General features: G+C 36.8%; 1 protein-coding gene across 1 annotated transcript in view; it reads left to right on the forward strand.

The window, feature by feature from the left end:
* The window catches only part of AQR (aquarius intron-binding spliceosomal factor), a 55,608-nt gene that overhangs the window by 26,284 nt on the left and 7,526 nt on the right, over nucleotides 1-21,798 (forward strand). The window contains exons 20-30 of the mRNA XM_055715235.1: nucleotides 1,034-1,275; nucleotides 2,925-3,068; nucleotides 3,636-3,705; nucleotides 6,212-6,322; nucleotides 7,866-7,975; nucleotides 11,140-11,275; nucleotides 12,689-12,898; nucleotides 13,728-13,865; nucleotides 14,684-14,755; nucleotides 17,950-18,137; nucleotides 19,790-19,961. Of these exons, the coding sequence (XP_055571210.1) occupies nucleotides 1,034-1,275; nucleotides 2,925-3,068; nucleotides 3,636-3,705; nucleotides 6,212-6,322; nucleotides 7,866-7,975; nucleotides 11,140-11,275; nucleotides 12,689-12,898; nucleotides 13,728-13,865; nucleotides 14,684-14,755; nucleotides 17,950-18,137; nucleotides 19,790-19,961 (1,593 nt within the window). The remainder of the gene's footprint in view (nucleotides 1-1,033; nucleotides 1,276-2,924; nucleotides 3,069-3,635; nucleotides 3,706-6,211; nucleotides 6,323-7,865; nucleotides 7,976-11,139; nucleotides 11,276-12,688; nucleotides 12,899-13,727; nucleotides 13,866-14,683; nucleotides 14,756-17,949; nucleotides 18,138-19,789; nucleotides 19,962-21,798) is intronic.

Here is a 21,798-nt window from a genome sequence, read left to right on the forward strand (position 1 = left end):
CATTATGAAAATGCAGTGTGCATGAAAAACCACCTTTACTTTTGGTGCCTTAAAATCATGCTTTGCATAATTGAAGTGGTTTTCATTTTAGAGGAATCTGCAGCAAGCTCTGACCAGATGGATACAGAGGGAGGGAGGAAGACTTTGACTCTTCTGTATCTAGAAAGATGCCTCTGGTGTGAAGCAGTAGTTTGCAGTCTGCAGAGAGGATTCTGGTGCCATCCAGCTGTGGATTGGTATACTGGAAGTAATTCACAGAGAGTCTTTTATAACTTTAGATTTAAAAAAAAAACCAGAACTGATTGTTAATGCTATGTGTCTGTGTCAGATTAATTTTACATTATCAGCACAAGTGCTCTCTGCCAAAGCCTGTTGGTGTTCTGGCACTGTGTTTCCTCTGCTGAAGAGCAGATGCGTGGTGTTCTAAACCAAGTTTCAAGTAGGGTGGTTGCTGGAGACTTGCCACTGAAGTAGGTCTATTAACAGGAAGACTGAAGTCCAGCTACCTCTTAGTTAAAATTAACATCCTCTGTGCGAGGCCAGGGTCTTGAAATTGGTGTTTTCATGGGAGGGGGAAAGGAGAGAAAATACTGACATAACCACAGATGAGTAGACAAATTAATCTGGGGGTGAAGACCAAGGTTTTGGAGGGAAACAAGCTGGCTGGAGGGATGGAATTTATAGGTTTGAAAGAGAAACTTTAAGATGCTTGAGGGTCTTCTGTGTCATTTGCCTGTGTCATCCCCAACCCCCACCCCAAGTGTTCTGGAATGAAAACCTTACTGGTGATTATGGTCCTCATTACTAACAGGATAGCTGAAGAATTACATCGTTTGACACTGGTGTCTTGTTGCATATATATACTCTGTGTGTGTATCTATATATATACTCAATCTAACAAAGCACCTGTCAATTAAAGACTGTTACATACTAGCATCTTAGAATGGGTTTGATTAGTCTTCACTATGTCATGTTTTCTTGGTAAAAAGTCAATCTCTCCAATCATATTTTTTTCTATTTTTCTAATTTGTAGGCTGTTTTGGAGACAATTAGGAATTTGATGAACACAGATTGTGTCGTTCCTGACTGGCTGCATGATATCATTCTTGGATATGGAGACCCAAGTAGTGCACACTATTCGAAAATGCCAAATCAGATTGCAACTCTGGATTTTAATGACACTTTCTTGTCCATTGATCACTTAAAAGCTAGCTTTCCTGGATACAATATTAAAGTGACTGTTGACAATCCAGTTCTGCAAATACCTCCATTCAGGTGATCTCAAAATTTCAAGTACTCCTGGTCTTATATTCTTGCTGAAGTGCATTGTCAGGTGCAGTTGGGTTCCGTGGTTGAAGTGAGGTGCTGCTTCTTTAAGGAAAGACGTTAATATGTTAATATTAAGATTTAGATAGCTATGTAACAGTTAACTGTACTGCATTTTGGCTCAGGACCAGCTTCTGCTCTGTTCTGTGCAAAAATGCATCAGAGCCTTGCTTGTAGATCAGCCTATTGAATGTATGGGAAAAGCAGCAGTATGAAATAGAATCAACACATGTAGTATTCGGTACTGCATGATGCTATCTAGCCTCCTCAAGTTCAGCTTAAAGATTTTTAATTACGTAGTTCCCTTACATGTCTCATTAAAGCAAGCTAAGAGCAGCAATTTCAACATCAGTTAAAATATGAGCTTTTGGAAAGACCATTCAATCAAAATAAAGAGTTGTCTGAAATCCCATATTGTTTATTTAATTTAGAAATGGTTCCTGAAATAAGATTCCCACCTTTGACCGCTAACTGAGATATATACATGTTTTGTTTCAGTGGTACTGTTGTCCAGCATATTTAGACTTGACAGTTGTGTCCCTGCTGGTGGACCTCCTTCGACTCTGGCAACTGAGTTTCACAGTGCATGGTGTAGGAGAACAGTTTCTTCAGTCCAGCTGAAGAAACTATATGTTTCTCCCTTACAAGTTAATGAGAGTTGAAATATTTTTCCTTTTGAAGGAATAGATTTGACTGGGGAGGGAAGAGATGGCTTCCCCCTGCACCAGTCAGCTCTTATCACGGCTAAACTGAATCTTGAAAAGCAGGGAGGTAATCTTCCTTGCTTGCTTTTTTTTAAACACTGCATGTAGAATATGTGTGGAGAAGGCACTAACATTATATAATGATACAAAAATAATCTGAAGGTATAAAGACAAGACACCATGCACAATTTCCCTTGATGGACTAGTGTTCATTTTCAGTTCATGGATTAAAACACAGATACCCCTCTTTATGAAAAGTGATTGCTTCATTTGCCCTGTAAAGAGAGTAAGATTATTGCTGTTAAGGATGTCTGCATTGTTGTCTCAAGATAATTCGATAGCCATTGGAATTCCTTCACCATGATTTGTTTCTGAATTGGAGAAGCTTGCTAACATGTAATACAGAGGGCTATACAAAAAATTGAAAGGGAGGATGAAAGGCTTAATCTGTTGGGGCAGTTTAGAACATTGATGTCTTTTTGTGGGGAAAAAAAATTGTGCAACAGTTCTAGAACAAAATCAAGTTATTACTGCTGAGCAGAGTGTGTTGGTGGCTTTCTATTGCAACTTTACTCCTGTCCCTTCCATTTTCATTTATGAACTTTGTGCCTTCAGTGCTTTTCCAGCTGGCTGTCAGCACTGCTCCTGGCTTTTCAAGCTATGTAAAGAGCACTGTTGACAAACTTTCTGTCAAATACGCTTTCTTAAAATCTGCTTCATCAATTTATTTGTCATTCCTTTTCCTTATCCTCATTAATACTTTGTCATTTGCAGCTCTTAGTTTCCCTGCTGTGTGAAAGTTTGACTTAACAAAAAAAAACTTTTCTGTATAAACTTCTAAGACAGTCTGGTATCAGTGAATGTGTTGAAGTGTAGTCTTAAATTGTGTTACAGGATAACTTTCCCAATAAAGGGAGGTAAAGGAAAGAAAAGAAAAGAGGATGGGAGTGAAGAAAAATCTGAAGAAGCTAAAACACTGGTTGTAGAGCCTCATGTCATTCCAAACAGGGGACCATATCCATATAATCAACCAAAACGGTAATAAACAAATGAGAATTTACTTACAAATGGTAACACGTGCATAGCAGTTAATTTTCAAAAGTAATTAAAAAAATAATATTGTTGGTTATAAACAAAACATCATTTTTATTTCAATACTAAAAGAAGATTTGAATATGAGACTGTTTTGTTTTTTTACATTTAAGTGAAACTCTTACGCCCTGTCTGTTTAAAAATTTCCCCTGTAGAACAATGAGAAATACTGTCTTTTAGTATTGTGTCAGGACTTTGAATATTAGGAGAATCACACCTAAATAATTGTACGGCATTCTTGGCAAATAATAACAGAAGACAGACAATCTTTTAGATGGGGTGGTTTTGCTGTCACGTGGACAACTTGAGTTACTGTCTTGCTTGGAAATTGTGAGATTGTCATGTCTATAAAGATGATAGTTGTTGGTTTAATCTAAATAAAAGTTTGCAAGCATGTAGTTCTAGACAAATGTGTGGCAAATTGATTTATAATCAGACTTGTTAAAACAATTGCTTTTATCAAAACTGTTGGCAAATCAATCAATTCTCTGATCTTGTTTTTCTTTGTTACAGCAATACTATTCAATTTACCCATACTCAGATTGAAGCTATACGTGCAGGAATGCAGCCTGGGCTAACTATGGTAGGAATATTTTTAAGGATTTTATACTCTATTTATTTGATTTTGGCTTTAGAGTCTGTTTTACATTCAGCAAAATACCAGTAGTGCCCATTTCTGTAGCCTTGCTGCGGTCACTTCTATTAGTAGTTTAAAAATAGGAAAAATTAATGTACAAAGGTTCAACATCCTCCCATCTTATCAAAATAATACAGAAACACAATTGTTTTCTGTATAACTGTAGCCTGTGTTTCAGTGGCTGAAGACTTCCGACAACTGAATTTACTTTTTCAGTGGTTGGATTGCAGGTTTTAGACTGTAAAGCTTTTGCCATGTATGTAATTTTTGGCTGTTTTAAACTACTGGCATTATTTTTAGTTTGATCTGACTCCATTAAAGGAAATGAAAGTCATTGAATTGTCTCCAGGGAGCTTTTTTCTGCTGTTTTGTGAAATCTAATGTGCAGTCCTTTATACCCTACTGACTTCTAGAACTAGAAGTTACAAACCAAACCAAAGCTATAGATTTGTTATGAAAATAATTTTTGATCAGTGAGTTTCTGGAAAGGTCTTTAAGGTTTACCACTCTCAGTTAGACTTTGACTTACAGGTACCTGTCTCCCACTGAAGTGCAGTCTATCCTGGTAGTGACTCAGTGGAATATTTGAATGAACTTTTCTTTGATATTCTTAATTTCTTCTTGGCCTATATAGGTGATAATGCTAGTTTTTAGGTTTTTGTATTGATATTTATTAGTACCATGCTCTTCCTCATTTGTTTTACAACTCCCTATACACTGGCACCCAAAGGTGCAAGGCAAAGGAAAAAATAAACTTAAGGAGAATTGTATGCCTTTTTTTGTGTCCCTGACTACATGTTCTGAAATTAGTAGTGTTGTAAATGTGCATAAAAGTTACCTGAGTTCCTGGCAATTTTCTGAATAATGGTATGTTTTCTAGTAGAAGATAGAATATCAACTTTAAGGTCTATTTGGAAATTAAAGCTCCTTTTTGAATGCTGTGAAAATGACACAGTGATAGATGCTTCAGATTTGGTTATTAAACAATGTTGGAAGGGGTCTACATAATTGAAGTGCTGGGTTTTACATCATTGGAGTGTTTGTCTAAGAATACCCATGCCAGTGTGTAGGAGTATTGTTTTATGTCAGTAGTATTGTCAATAGAAAAGAGCATTGGGAAATTTAAAATCTTCATTACAGTTTTGTAATATGTAATTAACACATAAAAATACTAGAGAGGGGGTGTCTTAAGTCACCTAGTTTTTTTATTTTTGTATTTTTTTAAAAATAGCATTGCATACTGTTTATTAATGTAATTTAATATTTGTTGAACTATTAATGACCTTCAAATGCAGGTATGTAATGCATTATAAACAACCATCTACCTCACTTTTGGAGGGTTTAAAGAAAAGTAACTTCCTGCGCCTGGTACTTAATCAATTTTCATAAATGTTTGAGGTGGCTGTTACATAATTTGAACTTTTCTACTAAACCAGCATTTGCTCATGTTTTAACGGGTTAGAGAATGAGAGTCAAAAGGGAAAAACAATGACAAAGTCAGCTTTTTGATTTTGAGGATTTATTCTGACTTTTTCAACTATAGCACCCACTTTTTTGCAGGGAGGTAAGGCAGACTGAGAAAACAGTTACATAATATAGGCCTATGATTTATTTTATGTCATATACTTCTAATATTTTTGAGAAGTGCAATCCTGATTGCTTTTGAATCCAGTGATCAATGAGATTCTTAAATAATGCAAGTGTGATGTCATAGCAGTTTGTAATGTGTAGGTACATATGAAGCCTGCTGTTCTGTGCTTCTTGATGCTGAACAAATTACTTTGAGATGCTCTGTAGTACTTGGATGCCTTTGAAATGTCTCAGATATCAAATTTTGAATGTTGTTGGTATAATTGAACCTGTAAAAACTTAACTGTTGGTTACTTCTGTATGATCAGTGATAGAATTTTGAGTAAATAAAAAAAATGGAGTTTTTTTTCCTGTTCTTTATATCTATCTCACATTAATCTTTCCAGTTGTGTGTTTTGATGCTTTTTTCACTGTTTTCCGTGTGTAGCCTGTCCCAGGACTTCTCTGAGGAGGTCTGTTTTCATGGGTTGTGAAACAGGATAGTATTTCGTATGTTGGATTACCATATTCCTTTTAGGCAGGAGTCTGCCTAACTAATATGAATTAATCTTTTATGACATAATGTACATGTTCTTGAAGTTCACAAAAGCCAGCCAGTGATTGTGGAATTACCATATTCCTCTTGGGCAGAAATCTCAATTAGCATTAGGCTCAGTCTTTCATGGTGCATGTACATATTCCTGAAGTTCACAGAAGCCAGCGAGCAACTGTACATGAAACAGAAGACTTTTTTGTTGTTAATGTATAATGTCAGTGTCTCATGAGATTGTTCTGGGTTTTTTTCCCCAACTGGCTATATTTTTGTATTGTGCAATATTCAGATAAATTGTGTGTTGATTTTTGGTTTTAATTTTTTTTTCAGGTAGTGGGTCCACCTGGTACTGGAAAAACTGATGTAGCAGTCCAGATAATTTCCAATCTTTATCACAATTTCCCAGAACAACGAACTCTTATAGTTACCCACTCTAATCAGGTAGTGTCAGTCATGTATGAAACTTTTCTGTAATTAAAATCAAGAAGAACAGCAAGTATTGAGATCAGTAGGTCTGGGATTTCAGTTGTCTCAACAATGAAAACTTGAGTTGGCTTTGGTGCAATTTTGCCAGTTTCATAATGTGAAATTAACTTTTTAAATTTAATTCTGAACTATTCATCAGAAGTTTTCAATAGATTTAACTGGTTGGGGTCAGAAATTTGGAAGTATTTTGAAAAAGTGTCAGCACAGTTCTTACAGTTGCACATTTACTGCATGTGTGCCAGATTTTTGCCACTTGGCTTTTTTGGACACTGGCTGTCCTGTGCTTCATGCTTCTAAGGAAAGGCCTCCTGAGCGGAATGCTTGCTTCCCAGCCATTAGAAATGGAGTCTAGCTGCTAATTCTCAATCATATGTAAAATAAAAATGATAAAAGTCTTCAAGACTCTTACTCTAAATCAGCATCTGGTTTGGAAGGGTTTGTTTGGAAACCAAGGTCATCTATTTTCTGGTCTCCCTAATTAGCCTACCCTATCTCAGTTGTGAGCTATCTTAACTGAACATACCACTTTGAAAACATTTAATCTTTTTCTGTCAAAGTGAGAACAGGCACTTATGCTGTTGATCACTGAATGGTGGATGGGGCTTCCTTTTGGTGAGGAGTTACAACCTGGAATAATACAGGCCAGTCTGCAGTGGGTTGTGGGAGAGTAGCAGGCAGTGAAGGTGAGAGCATGTCCCTTGAGGAGAAAAGGAAGTGATTTGAGACAGGTAGGAGACTCTTACCAGACAAGACTTACATGAGAATATGAACTTGAAATTTTACTTCAGGAAATAAACTGTATCTCAGCAGGGTTCTTTCCCTATAACTTGATGCTGTTCTTCAGCATGTTTGATGACTTCCAGCTGACTTGAAGTACAAGTGGAGCTTGGTCGTGTTTACTCTTAGTTTCATAACTTGATGATCCAGTACTTACGAATTTACTCCTTTGAAAGACACTGAATTGGGCAGTTGATGTTAAGCTGTTAGAGAACTGAAGAGTTTAAGGCAGGAGATGTAGCACACCTTGAAGTTTAGTTCAGCAGGATTTATTTATCCATATGGAATAGAGTCACAGTACCTGCCAGTCAGTACTGGATCACACTTTTCTAAAGTACAGTAGAAGTTTAAGTCATTTTAAAGTCATCTAACAAAACCAGTGTTTACCAAGTGTGCTTCTTGAGGCAGTTTTGTAAACTGATAGCTTTATCAACTGAATTAACTAGGTGATAAAATCAACTTTTAAATTTGTCTTAAAATTGTAAAATCAAATTTGATAGTTGTATAAAGTATGCAAATACAGGAGTTTTAGTAGGTGGATTTCCCTGTTGTCAAGATTAAGAGCTCTAGTTACAGTGTTAATTTTATGTTTGCTTTGGCTTCCATTTATACCAAAATAAGCATAATTTGCTAGCTGGCTTACTAGTAATTCTTCAGTTTTTCCCTGCAAGAGCCTCTGAACTTCTAAAAACTAGTTTCTCCTGTTCTTGTCAATCTTTAGGCCTTGAACCAGCTGTTTGAAAAAATCATGGCCCTAGACATTGATGAGCGCCACCTCCTGCGTCTGGGTCATGGAGAAGAGGAATTAGAGACAGAGAAAGATTTCAGCAGGTGAGTGGCCTGGTTTCAGCTGGGATGGAGTTAATTATCTTCTTAGGAGCTAGTATATGGCGTTGTGGTTTGGCTTTGAGGTGAGACTTCAGTTTCTCAGGGCTTGTTAGCAAAAAGGCTGGAGGGGCACAAGGATCAGGGAGGGGACACAGCCAGGGCAGCTGGCCTGAACTAGCCAAAGAGGGATTCCATACCATGGGACGTCATGCCTGGTGTATCTACCTGGGGGGGTTGGCCGGGACTGCGAGGTTGTTGCTCCGGGACTGGCTGGGCATGGGTCAGTGGGCGGTGAGCAGTTACATTGTGCACCACGTGTTCCTTTCTTCCTTTCCCTCTGGATTTTATTCTTTCCCTTCCCCTTTTCATTATAACTGTTACTGTCATCATTGTTATTAATGTTTCATTTTTATTCTCTTTGAATTATTAAATTGTTCTTTCAACCCTTGAGGTTTACATTCCTTTCCAACTCTCCTCCCCATCCCTCAGGGTGAGTGGGGACTGAGAAAGTGGCTGTATGGTGCTTAATTACCAGCTGGGGTTAAACCAGGACAGTGAGAAAGGAGGTGCTAATGATAATCTCACTTGCATAAACATTGTAGCAAGATGTATGTGTTGAATCCATCCTACCTTGTAAATGAACAATGAGCTGTGCTTGAGAAATTTTACCTTTCTACCTTGTAAATGAGCAATGAGCTGAGCTTGAGAAGCTTTTACCTTTCTCATATTATTGAATCCTAGTAACACAGAGTTCACTTGTTTTCAATACAGGAGTAAGTAATTTTGGCTCTTACTCAGTAGAGAAACTGTGTTCCCTTGAGAATCCAAAGGCAGACTCGGTCAGTTCCTTGTTCACAAACTTAGCTGTTTGAATAAAAGTAGTTCGTTATTTTCTGGGCCCATATACACTTCATAGAATTAATTGGTTGTGTGAGAGAATTTTGAATAAGAAAAGTAACTTTGTGCAGTTACAAATTTTTTCTACAGATACAAGATCACTTCTGCTGGCATGGTGAATATTGCATTAATAAATATAAATGTTAAATTAAACGTTCTGCTTTTAATTCTTCAGAATGATGCTTAACTACAAAGTTGCTTATTTCATTGGCAAATAACACATTTTGAAGAATATATACATAAGGAAAGCTATCAACTCTATATCGATAAAGACTTAAGAACCTGTTCTTGTAAATATTTGAAAGTTTGTCACTTGTTAGTCCAATTGACATCAGTAGCACTTCACACATTCTAAGTGGGGGTATAATGGTCATGCACTGGAAATAACTGAACTTTCCAGTACTAGGTTATAAAAGCAATACTTTGACTTCAAAAGCTGCAGTAAAAATTAGATATAGTCACTAGAAGCTACCCACATATGCATGGTTGAGTTTCAGTTAGCAAAATAAATACTTTATGATTATTTTTTTTTAAAAAATGAATGCTTTGACGTAGTCACGTTATTCCAGAAATTTGATAGCCAAAATCTTAGTGCAATGATGCCATGGAAGGTATTTATTTAGTAATATCCATGGTTTAGTATATTCCTTGAACAGTAGGGCTCATCATTAAAAGGAGTTTTCTTTGAGTTGCTCTACATTTTCTGTTTTCATTCTTTTTCAAGGTAACTCCAGACCTATGGGACATTACTGCAAGTCCTGTGGGTTCTGGCAGTTTGGGAGGGAGAGATAAGGTTTGAGGAACATGTTTAAAGGTGCACTGCACACTGAGAGGATAGGTTTATTTCCTGTATGTCTTTCATTTGTTTTTAGATTGCTTCTGGGTTCATGGTTTTTCTGTGTCAGGCTGCTTTAGAGGGCACAGTACTGCTCGAGGAATTTCTACTGCTTGAGAGCTGTGTTCCTTTTTTGCTCCCTCTGCAGGCACAGCAAAGTGGGGCAGGGGATATAAGAACATAAGGTGGAGAGGAGCTGATTAAACTGGTACTGCCACCTAAACACAAAGGGAATCACAGCTAAAGAAAACTTACGTAGCAATGGACAAATACATATAAGAGGATGTACGACTTAGGTTGTGAGAAACAAGAGGACATTGGAAGTGTGAGGTTTCCAACAAACTGGTTGCAGTCACTTGTGATTATAATAGATTAGTTTTACTGAAGAAGAAAAACCTGCTTAGTATTCCAAGGATCTTAACTGTCATAGTTCCTAAGGAAATTGGTTTTTTTCCGGTTTTCCAGAACAATGTCATATTCAGTTGTGTCTTAGTAAATTCAAATCTCCAGTTTTAACTACTCTTATCCTTCTAAATAAGACAGTAGAACCTTGTGATTACCAGGGATTGGGTTGGGTTTTTTCTGTGCAGAAAGCGTATTTTATGAAGGGTAGTTTTAATAACCTGAAAGTTAGCCTTCATTCACATTTGAGCTTCTAACTATGTATGCATTTTTAAAAGAAAGTGTCCTGTTCCTCTCACTACTTTAAATCCACCCATTTATACTACTTTTTAATCTGTTTTCTTTTTTAGTAATGTAAGTGATTTTTGTTCTTGTACTGCTTCTGGGGGTGGGGGACTGTATGGAGTAAAAAAATTGATTTGTAAAGGAAAAAAATTGAGCTTAAACTGTGTAAGAGGAGGAAGAACAGAAGGAGTAGGTTACAAACTCATCATAAAAGTCGTAAAAGTTATTCAACAGGCAGTGATGAGTACAGGACTTCTTATATGTGGATGCAGACCTGTCAGTTATGGTGGGCTAAGCATTAGTGCAAAATGTTTTGTGTATTGCCAAAGGAAGTCAGCCTTATCATACTGAAACTTGGGATGTAGGTTCTATTTATGATGGTCCACAGACTTGTATAACTTGCTTGTATTTGTGTAAGTTGTAGTGTACCATAGTTCATGAATGGTACATTGGAAGTAATGCTTTTCTGCTTTACAGATTTACTAACACTTAGGAAGCTTTTGTTATAGCGATGGGATGAAAGAAGCTTTTTCTACTGTAATGGCTTTTGCATAGCTCTGTAAATTATTAGGGCTCAACTGATAAAAATACTATGTGGCAAGTTGTTAGTTTTTGGAACTGGGTAGTAGTTATGGGTTTTTTTTGGGGGGGGGTGTTGTTTTTTTATGATCTCTCAATATGCTATTTAGATAAAACAGTTGCAAATTAAATACATTTAAACAAAAATTATATTTGATACATTTTGTAGGTACGGAAGAGTTAATTATGTGCTAGCTCGAAGACTTGAACTTCTACGAGAAGTTGGGCGATTGCAAGAGAGTCTTGGAGTCCCAGGAGATGTTTCTTACACTTGTGAAACAGCTGGCCACTTTTTCTTATACCAAGTAAGGACAGAAATACTTCTACAGAGACTGTATGACCTCAGCATGTTATGAAACACTTTTGTAGAAATTGGAGCGAATTTCTGAGAATTGAGTCAAAAAAAAAAAAAGGGCATTTTCTTTGGTGGCTTAAAATACAGTAACAGCCAAAGTTACAATTGTGACATTACTTACTTGTATTGCTGTTGCTTTAAATCCTGCCTGGTGATTCACCCATTGAAAGGCTGTCGCTGCTGCACATCTTGACTGCTAGCAAGGATTCTAACCTGAAGTTTCTCCTTCAGATAGGAAGATCTGTGGGCTGCTTTACATTTTGGACAAACATTAGAACACCTACTCAGTGGTCCCACTAGAAAGCTTTTATGGCGTTACATGCCAGTGTGAAATCAGATGCATAATATACAAAATGTTGACTTTCTATATATTGTATATCCCTCATTTCCCTTCCATGTATTTTTCAGTGACATGCTTCACATTAGCAATTAGTGTGGCTTAAGCAGACTTGTAGAGTGGTGTTTACGATCAAGTGTGTGCACTGTGTGTGTTTTTAGAGATGTTACTCTAGGTTAGCTGTAGTGTGCACGTAAACACTAAATGGAAGTTAGGTGTTGAAGAGTGCTAGGAGCACTGCTAGAGCTCATCTTTTGGTTCAGCTTCCTCCCAAAAGAATGCCGCTTGGTATTTAAGCCAACGTACTGTAAGTGGAGGTAATCAAATGATTAGCTTCTGCATTGGATTTATGCAGCAAGGTTTTGGTAGCAGGGGGCTGCAGGAGTGATCTCTGAGAAGAGGCCAAGGGCTGCCCTGTGCTGGACGTGGCCAGCTCCCACAGACCCACCACTGGCCAAAGCTGAGCCCATCAGTGACACTCGTGGCACCTCTGTGAAAACATCTTCGAGAATACGTAAAACCCCAATGAGCAGTAGCTGAGGGCAGAGGGCAGTGTGAGAAACAACTCCACACATGAAGGTCAGAAGGAAAAGGAGGGCCAGGAGGTGCTCCTGTCACCAGAGCAGAGATTGCCCCACAGCTGATGGAGAGAACCATGGTGAGGCAGGTTGTCCCCCTGCAGCCTGTGGAAGACCCCATGCCAGAGCAGACGAATGTGCCCTGAAGGAAGCTGCAGCCTGTGGAAATCCCATGCCAGAGCAGGGGAGAAGTGTGAGGAAGGGCTGGCAGAGATGCGGTGTTATGAATTTGAATGATAAGCCCCGTTCCTTCTGCACTCCAGGTTGACACACTGCTGTCAACCCATGGCAGCTTGAAAAGTGTTGTCCTGATACAAGGTCAAATGCTAATTTAGACATAACTTTGGTTTGTGATATTATTTTTTTTCAATATTGCATGTGCAAGACTACACTTTGCAAATGACTTTATGATATAAAAATGTCAGAATGTCACTTTTGTTTGCCATAGGTAATGTCTCGTTGGGAGGAGTATATCAGCAAAGTGAAAGTTAAAGGTGGAAAATTGCCAGATGTTACGGATGTCTCCGGTTTCTTTCCTTTTCACCAGTATTTTGCAAATGCGCCTCAACCAATTTTCAAAGGCAAATCCTATGAAGAAGATATGGAAATTGCTGAAGGGTGTTTTAGGCATGTGAAGAAAATATTCACTCAGCTTGAGGTAAGACATGTCACTGGAAGGTAAGTGGATCTGCTGATCCTATTAAAAAACTTCACACAGTTCCAAAATTCTCATTTGCTCTACATCCTAAAAGGAGTACCTATCTCTAGGTATCTTCATTAGTTTGCAGGACATTCAGGTGAGAGTTAACACCTTTGAGTAATATAGACACATCTCACAATAGAGGCAAGGGGCTTATCTGTTTGTTGTTTTGTTTTTTTAATCTTGGGAAGCAGCCATTCTGCCAGTTTGGTTTTCACTGATTAGGTTACTAGGGTTGGTTTCCCTATCACTGTTCCTCTGATCCTCACAGGGTCATTGTATTTACAGTGAATTGCCTTTAATCAGGTAACCTAGAAGTAACTTAAACAGATTTTCTTCTGTTTTTCCCAGAACTGCTTGAGAGGCTTTTAAAAGTTAGGGTAAAGGTGACCTGTGTATCATTTGGTTATATTAACTGTGTTGGTCTTTCTAATACTGAAGTTGATGTGATGTTATGATACGGTAAAGTATGAAACAGGAAGATAGAGTAGAACAAAAATTTGGGGGATTCTGGAAAGGTTCCTCAGAATTAACTGAATATTTGTTTGCAAATTTATATATGCACACAGGTTGCAGAATTCATTGATGTATTTTTAAAACATTGTTTTTTGTAATATTGTGGTTTCCAGGTTTAGCTTTAAAAGTATTATTCAGATGGGATTGTTAACAGCAGATACCTCCTAACTCTCTTACCTAATTACATTAAGAAGGTGGCCAGATAGTTTGAGTGAATACCTTTTTATAAGCAATAATTTTTTGTATTCTGACTTTCTTTTCACCTCCATAGGAATTCAGAGCATTTGAACTTCTCCGCAGTGGCCTGGATAGATCCAAATACCTGTTGGTGAAAGAAGCAAAAATCATTGCCATGACTTGTACTCATGCTGCTCTGAAACGACATGACCTGGTTGAATTAGGTTTCAAAGTAATGATTATACTACACTAATTGGTTTCTGGGTTTGATTCCTCCTGCCACTTGTATAAACTTTTTGTCTGTCCTAAATCTAGGCAACTAGATTATTTTGAGTTACAGCTTTTTTACCAGTTTCAATTTGTAATTTTACTGCTGTAAGTAAAGAAAAATTTAACTTCTGTAAGTAAAAGATGAGATCACTTGTAAGCTATTGCATACATGAAAATGCTTAATAGTGCATGTCTATTAAAGAAGTTACTTTTGCCATGTTAGATGGAACTGCAGTGATATGACTGAGTAATAAAAGGTGGAATTGAGGGAAAAAAACATGGCCTTTATAACTTTCTTTACCTAAAAAATGAACTATGATGCCATGCTGTTTTCACTCTGCAGTGTTAATGATAGGTATTAATTTAGTACAGACTTCTAGATGAAAGCTCACCACCAATAATTCCTTCGGTATTATTTTTCTCTGATAATACACTTGCATTGAATCACGAAAGTGCTGCTTTTCTGCTTCAGTGCAAAGATACCAAATTAGTTTGTTCCACTGCAAAAAGGTTTTCTCTTGTGGATGGGTTGTGGCATATGGGAAGCATGTCATGGATTCCTTCTAGATGTAAGCCGTGATTGGTACAGATGGATCTGCCATTGATGTAGAAGGATTTTTGGTAATACTGATACTGTGCCTATAAGGTAAAATCCTGCAGTAACTGTCCCGCCCATCAAAAACCAAATGCGGAATTGGTGTTGACTTTGGGTAGGCTGAATAACAGCATTATTATGTTATTAATTGTTATTAATTGATGGACATCTCTTTTCGTTCTCAGTATGACAACATTTTAATGGAGGAGTCTGCTCAAATTCTGGAGATAGAAACCTTTATACCTCTCCTGTTGCAGGTTAGACCTGAATCATAAAACATATTACAAAAGATGATAAATGAAAGTCTGTGGTTTTAAACAATACAGAATATTAAAAGGAAAATGTCTTGTGCAGAAAGTAACCTAGAACAGATGTTTGCCATTAGAGTGCACAGTTAAGAACTTTCATATTGTTCTATATTAGTTGTTTATCCTTGGGTTTTAATATTACGGAGTAAGCTACTATGGTTCTAAATATGTTGGTTTTATTGACTAAATAGTAGGATTAGCAGATTTTCATTTTGAAAATGAGAAAGTGAACATGTTCATGTAAACTAGGTCCTGGCTTTGTTACTTTTATTCTATCTCATTTGATAGTGATTATTGCTAACTTTTTTTTACATTATTACTTCTTATTAAATAATGGTTTTGTTTCCCAAGAACATCAGACTTACATAATTGCCCTGTGTTATCCTGTCTGCTTGTGGTGTTTGGTCAGTTTCAGTCAAGATTAACAGAGCTGGAGAGATACTAAGTACCTACAACTTTAAGGAAACTTGAAGCCAGAGAAAGAAGAGAGATTCTAATTGATATTATACCTCCACAGAAAGAAAATAAATGGTTACTGGTTCTGCTTCTACTGTTGCCCAATAATTCCACAACTTTGGTCCAGCTCATTCGTAAATGTTTAGCCTGCAATCAGCTGCAGCTTGTACACTGGCAAACCAACAGTTGGTAGATAAAGGAATGTAGTTGTGATACAGTTGAATGGAAGTCTTGCAGCTGGAAAGGTAGTGCTAAGGAAAAGAAGGAAGGAAGGAAGGAAACTGAAGCTCATGTGGCCCATAGGATACTTACAGTACAGTCTGTAGGAAGCCAGGTTAGCAATAGCTCAGTAACACAAGGGGTTGTTGTGAAAGAGGGTCAACACTGCCAATTTTAAAGTTGAGTATGTTTCCCTAAAAACATTTACTGTAATCATTTCTAAACTCAACACGTTCACTCAGACTGTCTTGAAATATTTTTTTTTGTGCCTCCAGCGAAGACTATTTATCTGTGGTTGCTTTTAGCAACTTGAGAGGCATCACTCTCCTCTTTTTAAGAGCTAGAGGATTTCTTAAGGAAGGAAAATGTGCTTCTCAAACATCTGTGGCTCTGTAATCTCAGATTATCATGAGATAAAATTTCACCTCTTGAAGTGAAGTATGGGCTCCCTCAGGAACTCTGTGCAAACTCTTTAGCTGCAAATCAGAAGCTGATGTGTGGGAAGTCAGTAAAACAAAGACAGTCTGTACTGTGGACTTGATTCTTACTCAGTGACTCTGAAAAATACACAGTCTGCATTTGCTCATGATCTGAAATTAAGCTTCCTTCAGAAGTTTTGCCTGGAGGAGATATTTTTATTGAAAAGGAATATTTTTAAGTCTCTTAGAAAACCACATCCAAGCTTTTGGATTTTCATTCTGAAGGAAAGTTAATCTCAATTGGAAAAGGCGTGATAGAAACTCCATGAAATATTTGATATGATTTCTAAATGCAGCTCATAATTTTTCACTTTGCTGTTTAACAATGGAGAGTAGAATACAATCGCAGGAAAGTAACTCAATATGGGCCTAGTGCACAAAAGAATGTGTGTGTCCAAGTTAACCGTATTGCTGTTAAACCCAAGTCCTGTTTTCAGTTGCTGCTTAACTGTAGGTTTTTAAGTTTTAGGGACATTAATGTAGTACTGTAACACCTTCTTGATGTGTTAAAGACTGCAGAGTTTTGATAATTATGAGCAGGTAGGCAACTAATTCACTCTCTAAACTCCAAATACTGCCTGAACTCTGAACAGGAGCACATATTTCTCTGTCTTGTTTGGGGTGTTTGGAGAGCAAGCCTCTGTTGGGTGAGGCTTCTCACAAATCATAACACAACATTGTACTGCAGTGCTATGTAGTGAATAAATTGTGTGGCTTTTACCATGGGTTTCGTTACTATATTTCATGAAATAAGTATCTTCCAGTGTTTTTCAGATGTTTGAATGAACATTTAATAACCAGGTGCATCAGACTGGTGAGGGGAAATAAGTGTACGTAAGCAATGCAGAAGTTGGAGAGTTTTGTGTTATTAAAGCAGATTATTTCATCACAGAGCTGTATTCTGGGGTTATTCCATCTACAAGACCTTATTTACAAGAGCCATCCAAATAGTCCTGGAATACTGAAGGTTTTTTTTAACAAAACCTAAAGAACTAGGCTTACAAAGTAGTAGTACCTGATTTCTTGCACTTGCAATTCAGAGTAAGAAATTTTTTAAAACAGAGTTCTTTATAGAGAGCTCCTTGAGATTGAAATTGATGATAAGAACAGAATGGTTATATAGAATGGGAAAAAAAATTAGATCTCTTTCCATGCCATTGAAAATTACTTCTGTCCTCTTACTTCCTTACTAAGACATCTTTAGGGCTGAGGAGCTAGACAGTCCAGAGTTCAGTTTTCCTTCTTTGCTCTCTGATCAGAGAGGGCTTAAGAGCTCTTCCATTTCAAGAGGCAAGAAAAGGAACTTTAGGCTTTGTCTTGAATATGCTCCTGTGGGGAAAGGACAACAAACATACTGAAGCACTTTCAGTCCAAGAGCTAGGGTGAGGATTAGTTAAGAGGCACATCCTGGTCACGGAAAAGCCCATGTGGGAATTCCAGAGGTAAACAGGTGAAGCATGTGAACTAAAGAAACACTTGAAAGGCAGGTTTGGTTTGTGCCTTAGGTGTGTGAGCACTAAAACTGTTTCAGATGCTTCAGGCAGTTCATATTCACTGTCTCAGAACCCAAGAAATAAACGTTTAAAGGTCTGTTCTAGGATAACACTACTGTGTAGAAATCAGGAGTATTTTTACTATTGTAACTTCTGTAATTGTGGTTCTTCCTTTTGTCACCTGAAAATATATTACTTTTGGCCTTTAAAATAATACAAAATTTATTCTGATGTTTCTCTACTGATTTTAATAAACTTACATGTTGCTTTGTAAGAAACAAGACTTTTTTTTAAACACTTATTCTTTTACTCCCTTTTTCTGGTAGTAGTTTGGAAAGAAACTAAAAGTCTTTAAAATGGCTGCAGTTCAGTGTAGCTTAAGAACAAATGTTGAAATTTGTTTAGGGCTTAGACTAAGACAGCCAGTGTGACTATTAATGTGTTGTAAACTGAGTGCCTTGATTATATTGTAATAGTTGTAATTGTTTAAATCTAGAACCCCCAGGATGGATTCAGTCGTTTGAAGCGGTGGATTATGATTGGTGACCATCATCAGTTGCCACCAGTCATTAAGAACATGGCTTTTCAAAAATACTCCAACATGGAGCAGTCTCTTTTTACACGGTTTGTTCGTGTTGGAGTGCCAACTGTTGATTTGGATGCACAGGGAAGAGCAAGAGCAAGGTAAGACAGAGAAAATTGCATATCTAGCTTGTAATAAATCACCAGATGAAAAATTGGAAAAGTGCGTATGTAATTTTGTAAGCTTGGTTTTTATTGTTAGGATAGGAGTTTGCAAAACTTATTTAGTTGTTTTGTTCCGTTTGTTTCAGCTTAGACTGGGAAGGCAGATTTTACTTTGCTGAAATGTAATCAGATTTACTTTCTTTTTTGTTACATAGTAGTACTCTGCTGTTGTATGAGTACTTTAATGAAAATATTGAAAAGAATGGTAGTAGTCTTAAGTGTTTAGGGTTTTTTGCAGTTGAGACTCTTTTGCAGAAACTTCCTTTTCTAAACTAATGTATTTAGTATAATCAAGGCTAAATAAAGATTTGATTTGACTATAAAATATTTCCCTTAAAGTCTGCAAAAGGATGCTTTCCTTGTGGTATTTCAGCAGAGCTTTAGCTTTGATTTGAGACAATCAGGTTGTCCATGCAAAAGTGTAAAGCCTTTTTTATATTGAAAGAGATACTGTCTCTCTCTAGTAAGATACCTTTTTTTTTTTATCCATGTATTTGTCATTTCATTGTGGTAATTTAGATGTCAAATTTATTTATTGTGTAAAGTGCATATTTGTGGTGTCGTATTAAGAAGGGAAGAAAAAAACAAAAAAGAGAAAATTACTTCATATGAAATCTTGCGGCTCTTAAGTTTAATTATAAATCCTAAATTTTTAGGCATAAAATGGAGTGAACCATACAAATAACCTTTTTTTTTTTTTTTTTCATGTAGGAAATGTTAGGGGTGGTAGAATATTACTTCCTAGTCACATGAACAACAGTTGAGTATGATTTTTAAAATGCAGATTATATCTGAGTATGATGATAAATTAAATTCATTTTGCCATCTACTACTTTGCAACATCTCAGCAAATCTGTTTGAGATAAGAGAGCAGAATTCCTTCTCTTTGCAGGCAATTTCAAGGATTTTTTCCACAGTTCCTTATGCTTTGTCTTTTCTGAATGTAGGTAGTAGCTTCACCATGAATTATCTGCTACTTTATCTGGTCTGGACATTGTTGTGCATTTGTGGATGAGGCATTTTTGTTACATTACTGTCCCTATAAGTACCAGAGATGATTCAGAATTGGGTAGATTTTTGATTGCTTTCCTTCACATCTCATGTTAATACATGGCAGTACACAAAATAAAATAAATTTCTTTTTGCAGTAAGAAGCTTTACAGCAGATAATGCAGAAAATCCTTTTTCTCTTACTCCTTCCTTTTGGTCAAGAAGCATTAATAATCCTTAAGTTTTGTTACCAAAGAGAATTCCTACTAGATTCCTTTGCAAAATTTGTACCCTTCGATGTAAAGCTGATGAACTGGAACAGGCTGAAAAGCTGAGTGTACTGCACTGCAGTGAAATCTGAAGTTTTCTGTGATAGAACACCAAACGGAATCAAAACTTAAAAATAAAAAATTGCTGGATAGCTTGTGTATGTTCATTTATATATATATACAGGCTATCCAGCAAAATTATTTTTTTCATTGAAAGCCTACACAGAACCCCTCACTTTCAAGATCAATGCTTCCATATCTGAACTATTTTGAATGAGTTAAAGAGCCAGCTTTTAACTATTCAGGGTTTGTCTGTGTGTTTTTGAACAGTTTGTGTAACCTCTATAACTGGCGTTACAAGAATCTGGGTAACCTGCCTCATGTGCAGCTTCTGCCGGAGTTCAGAACAGCCAATGCAGGGTTTTTGTATGACTTCCAGCTTATAAATGTGGAAGACTTCAATGGTGTGGGAGAGTCTGAACCCAATCCTTATTTCTATCAGGTAAGGGAAGTATTATATGTATAATTTACTTGATTTGGTTATGGCTTATTTAATCTGCAATGAAGACAAACTATCAAAATACAGTAAACTGATGTTTAATTCATGTTCTCAGATAATTGAGTCATATGTGCGCATGATTTTTTTTTTTCTGCTTTTAATGAGTTTTGAATGTTGAAAATGGTAAGTTATTATGTTGTACTTTTTGCTTAAAGTGAATGACTGTGCTTGATATCTGTGTTTTCTCAGCGTTATGGGAGGGGTGAGATTTGGTATATAATTCATTGCGAAACATTGTTTTGGCCTATGGCAAATTAAAAGTTCATTGTAATTCAGCTGTACTGCCACTGCCATGATAGTGAAATAAACAGTAGCATTTCCCCTGTACAAGAAGGATTGAAGTTTGCCCTGTGACACATATATGAGTTTGAAGAGGTGCTGTATTGATGTACATGGAAGAATGCTGAAAAGCCCAATCCTCAGAGAATGAAACAGTACTAAAAGAAATATACCTAAGAGGCAGAGAGACATTGAGGCTGAAGGAAATTGCCAAAAAACCCTAGCCTTGGCATTTCTGAACTAAATTTTCAAATTAAGCCATCAACAACAGCTTCTGTCTGTTTCCCTTAAATATAGGAAAACCTTATAATGAGGTGCTTATATTTTCAGTCTTCTTACTTTTCTTGTTTTAAAAACAGTGATGAAACAGACTCTGGTGCCTAAATCACCAGTTTGGGTTTTGGAAAATTTAGAAGCTGGAGCTGTGTGCAGGTTAATGGTTTAATTCAAATATGGAATTAACACCTTATATTTTGCTTAATACTGTGGAAAGCAAAGAATAGGCTTTAACATGATAATATTCATGGTCATTTTTTCCCCCCTGTGAAGATCATTGAGACTTATATTAATCTATTCTTTTAAAAGGTATGAAAGTTATTCGTAAGTTTTGCTTGGGTTCCTCTAAGGTGTTTTTAAATACAAACTAGTATGCTATTAGTGAAGAAAGCAACGGTGAGTCATAATCCACTCACATCTAAATTGAAGGCAGAGTTGTTTGGAGGGCAGAGTTTCTTTTGATTTTGTTTTTTAAGCTCTAACACTGTAATGTACAAGTAGTAAAAAAGTTGTCCTGTGGAACAGGAACAGCTGAAACTAGTGCCTTAAAAATGGGTTTCTGGTAATTGAGAATCTGAGCACTGCTTTAGACCACTCCTGGGCCAAAGAAGATCTTGAGGATTGAGAGATATTAGCAGAGTATGTTTGTGGCATTGTATGCTTTTTCATGAGGTAACAGTTTGATGCCATGTATTATTTCTCTTTGTGAATTTGGGTGTTTCTTTCCAGACTTAAAGGGGATTAAAATTTGCGGAATAGCTTTACACCCACAGGTGTTTGATATGCCTGGCAACTGCATTTCCCAAGTAATGCAGAGGCCATTTAATAAGAAAAAATAAATGAGGCTGGTATGTCCAGCCTAGTCAAATGTATGCCAAGTAGGGATAAGAGTCTCAGTATAAACAGAGCAGGAATAAATGTCGGCAATTGAGAACAGCTTTTTAACCTGAAAGATAATTTTTGTTGACAGACAATGGATTTAAACAGGCTATGAATAACTTCAGTCTGGAAATAGAAGAAAATTTCCTGTAGCCAAGAGAGTGATGCTTTGGGACAGACATTATTTCTTATTATGGCACAGAAAAAAAGTTAGGACATACAAAATAATAGCTGGTCATTTGAAATTGAGTAAGCATATGGCCTGCTATAGAAATAACGGGATTTAATAATCTAGATGTCTTTTTCCTAATTAATAGTTGAAAGAAATTTACTTACTCGAATTCAA

Source organism: Falco cherrug, chromosome 7 (genome assembly GCF_023634085.1).
Source record: "Falco cherrug isolate bFalChe1 chromosome 7, bFalChe1.pri, whole genome shotgun sequence".
NCBI lineage: Eukaryota > Metazoa > Chordata > Aves > Falconiformes > Falconidae > Falco > Falco cherrug.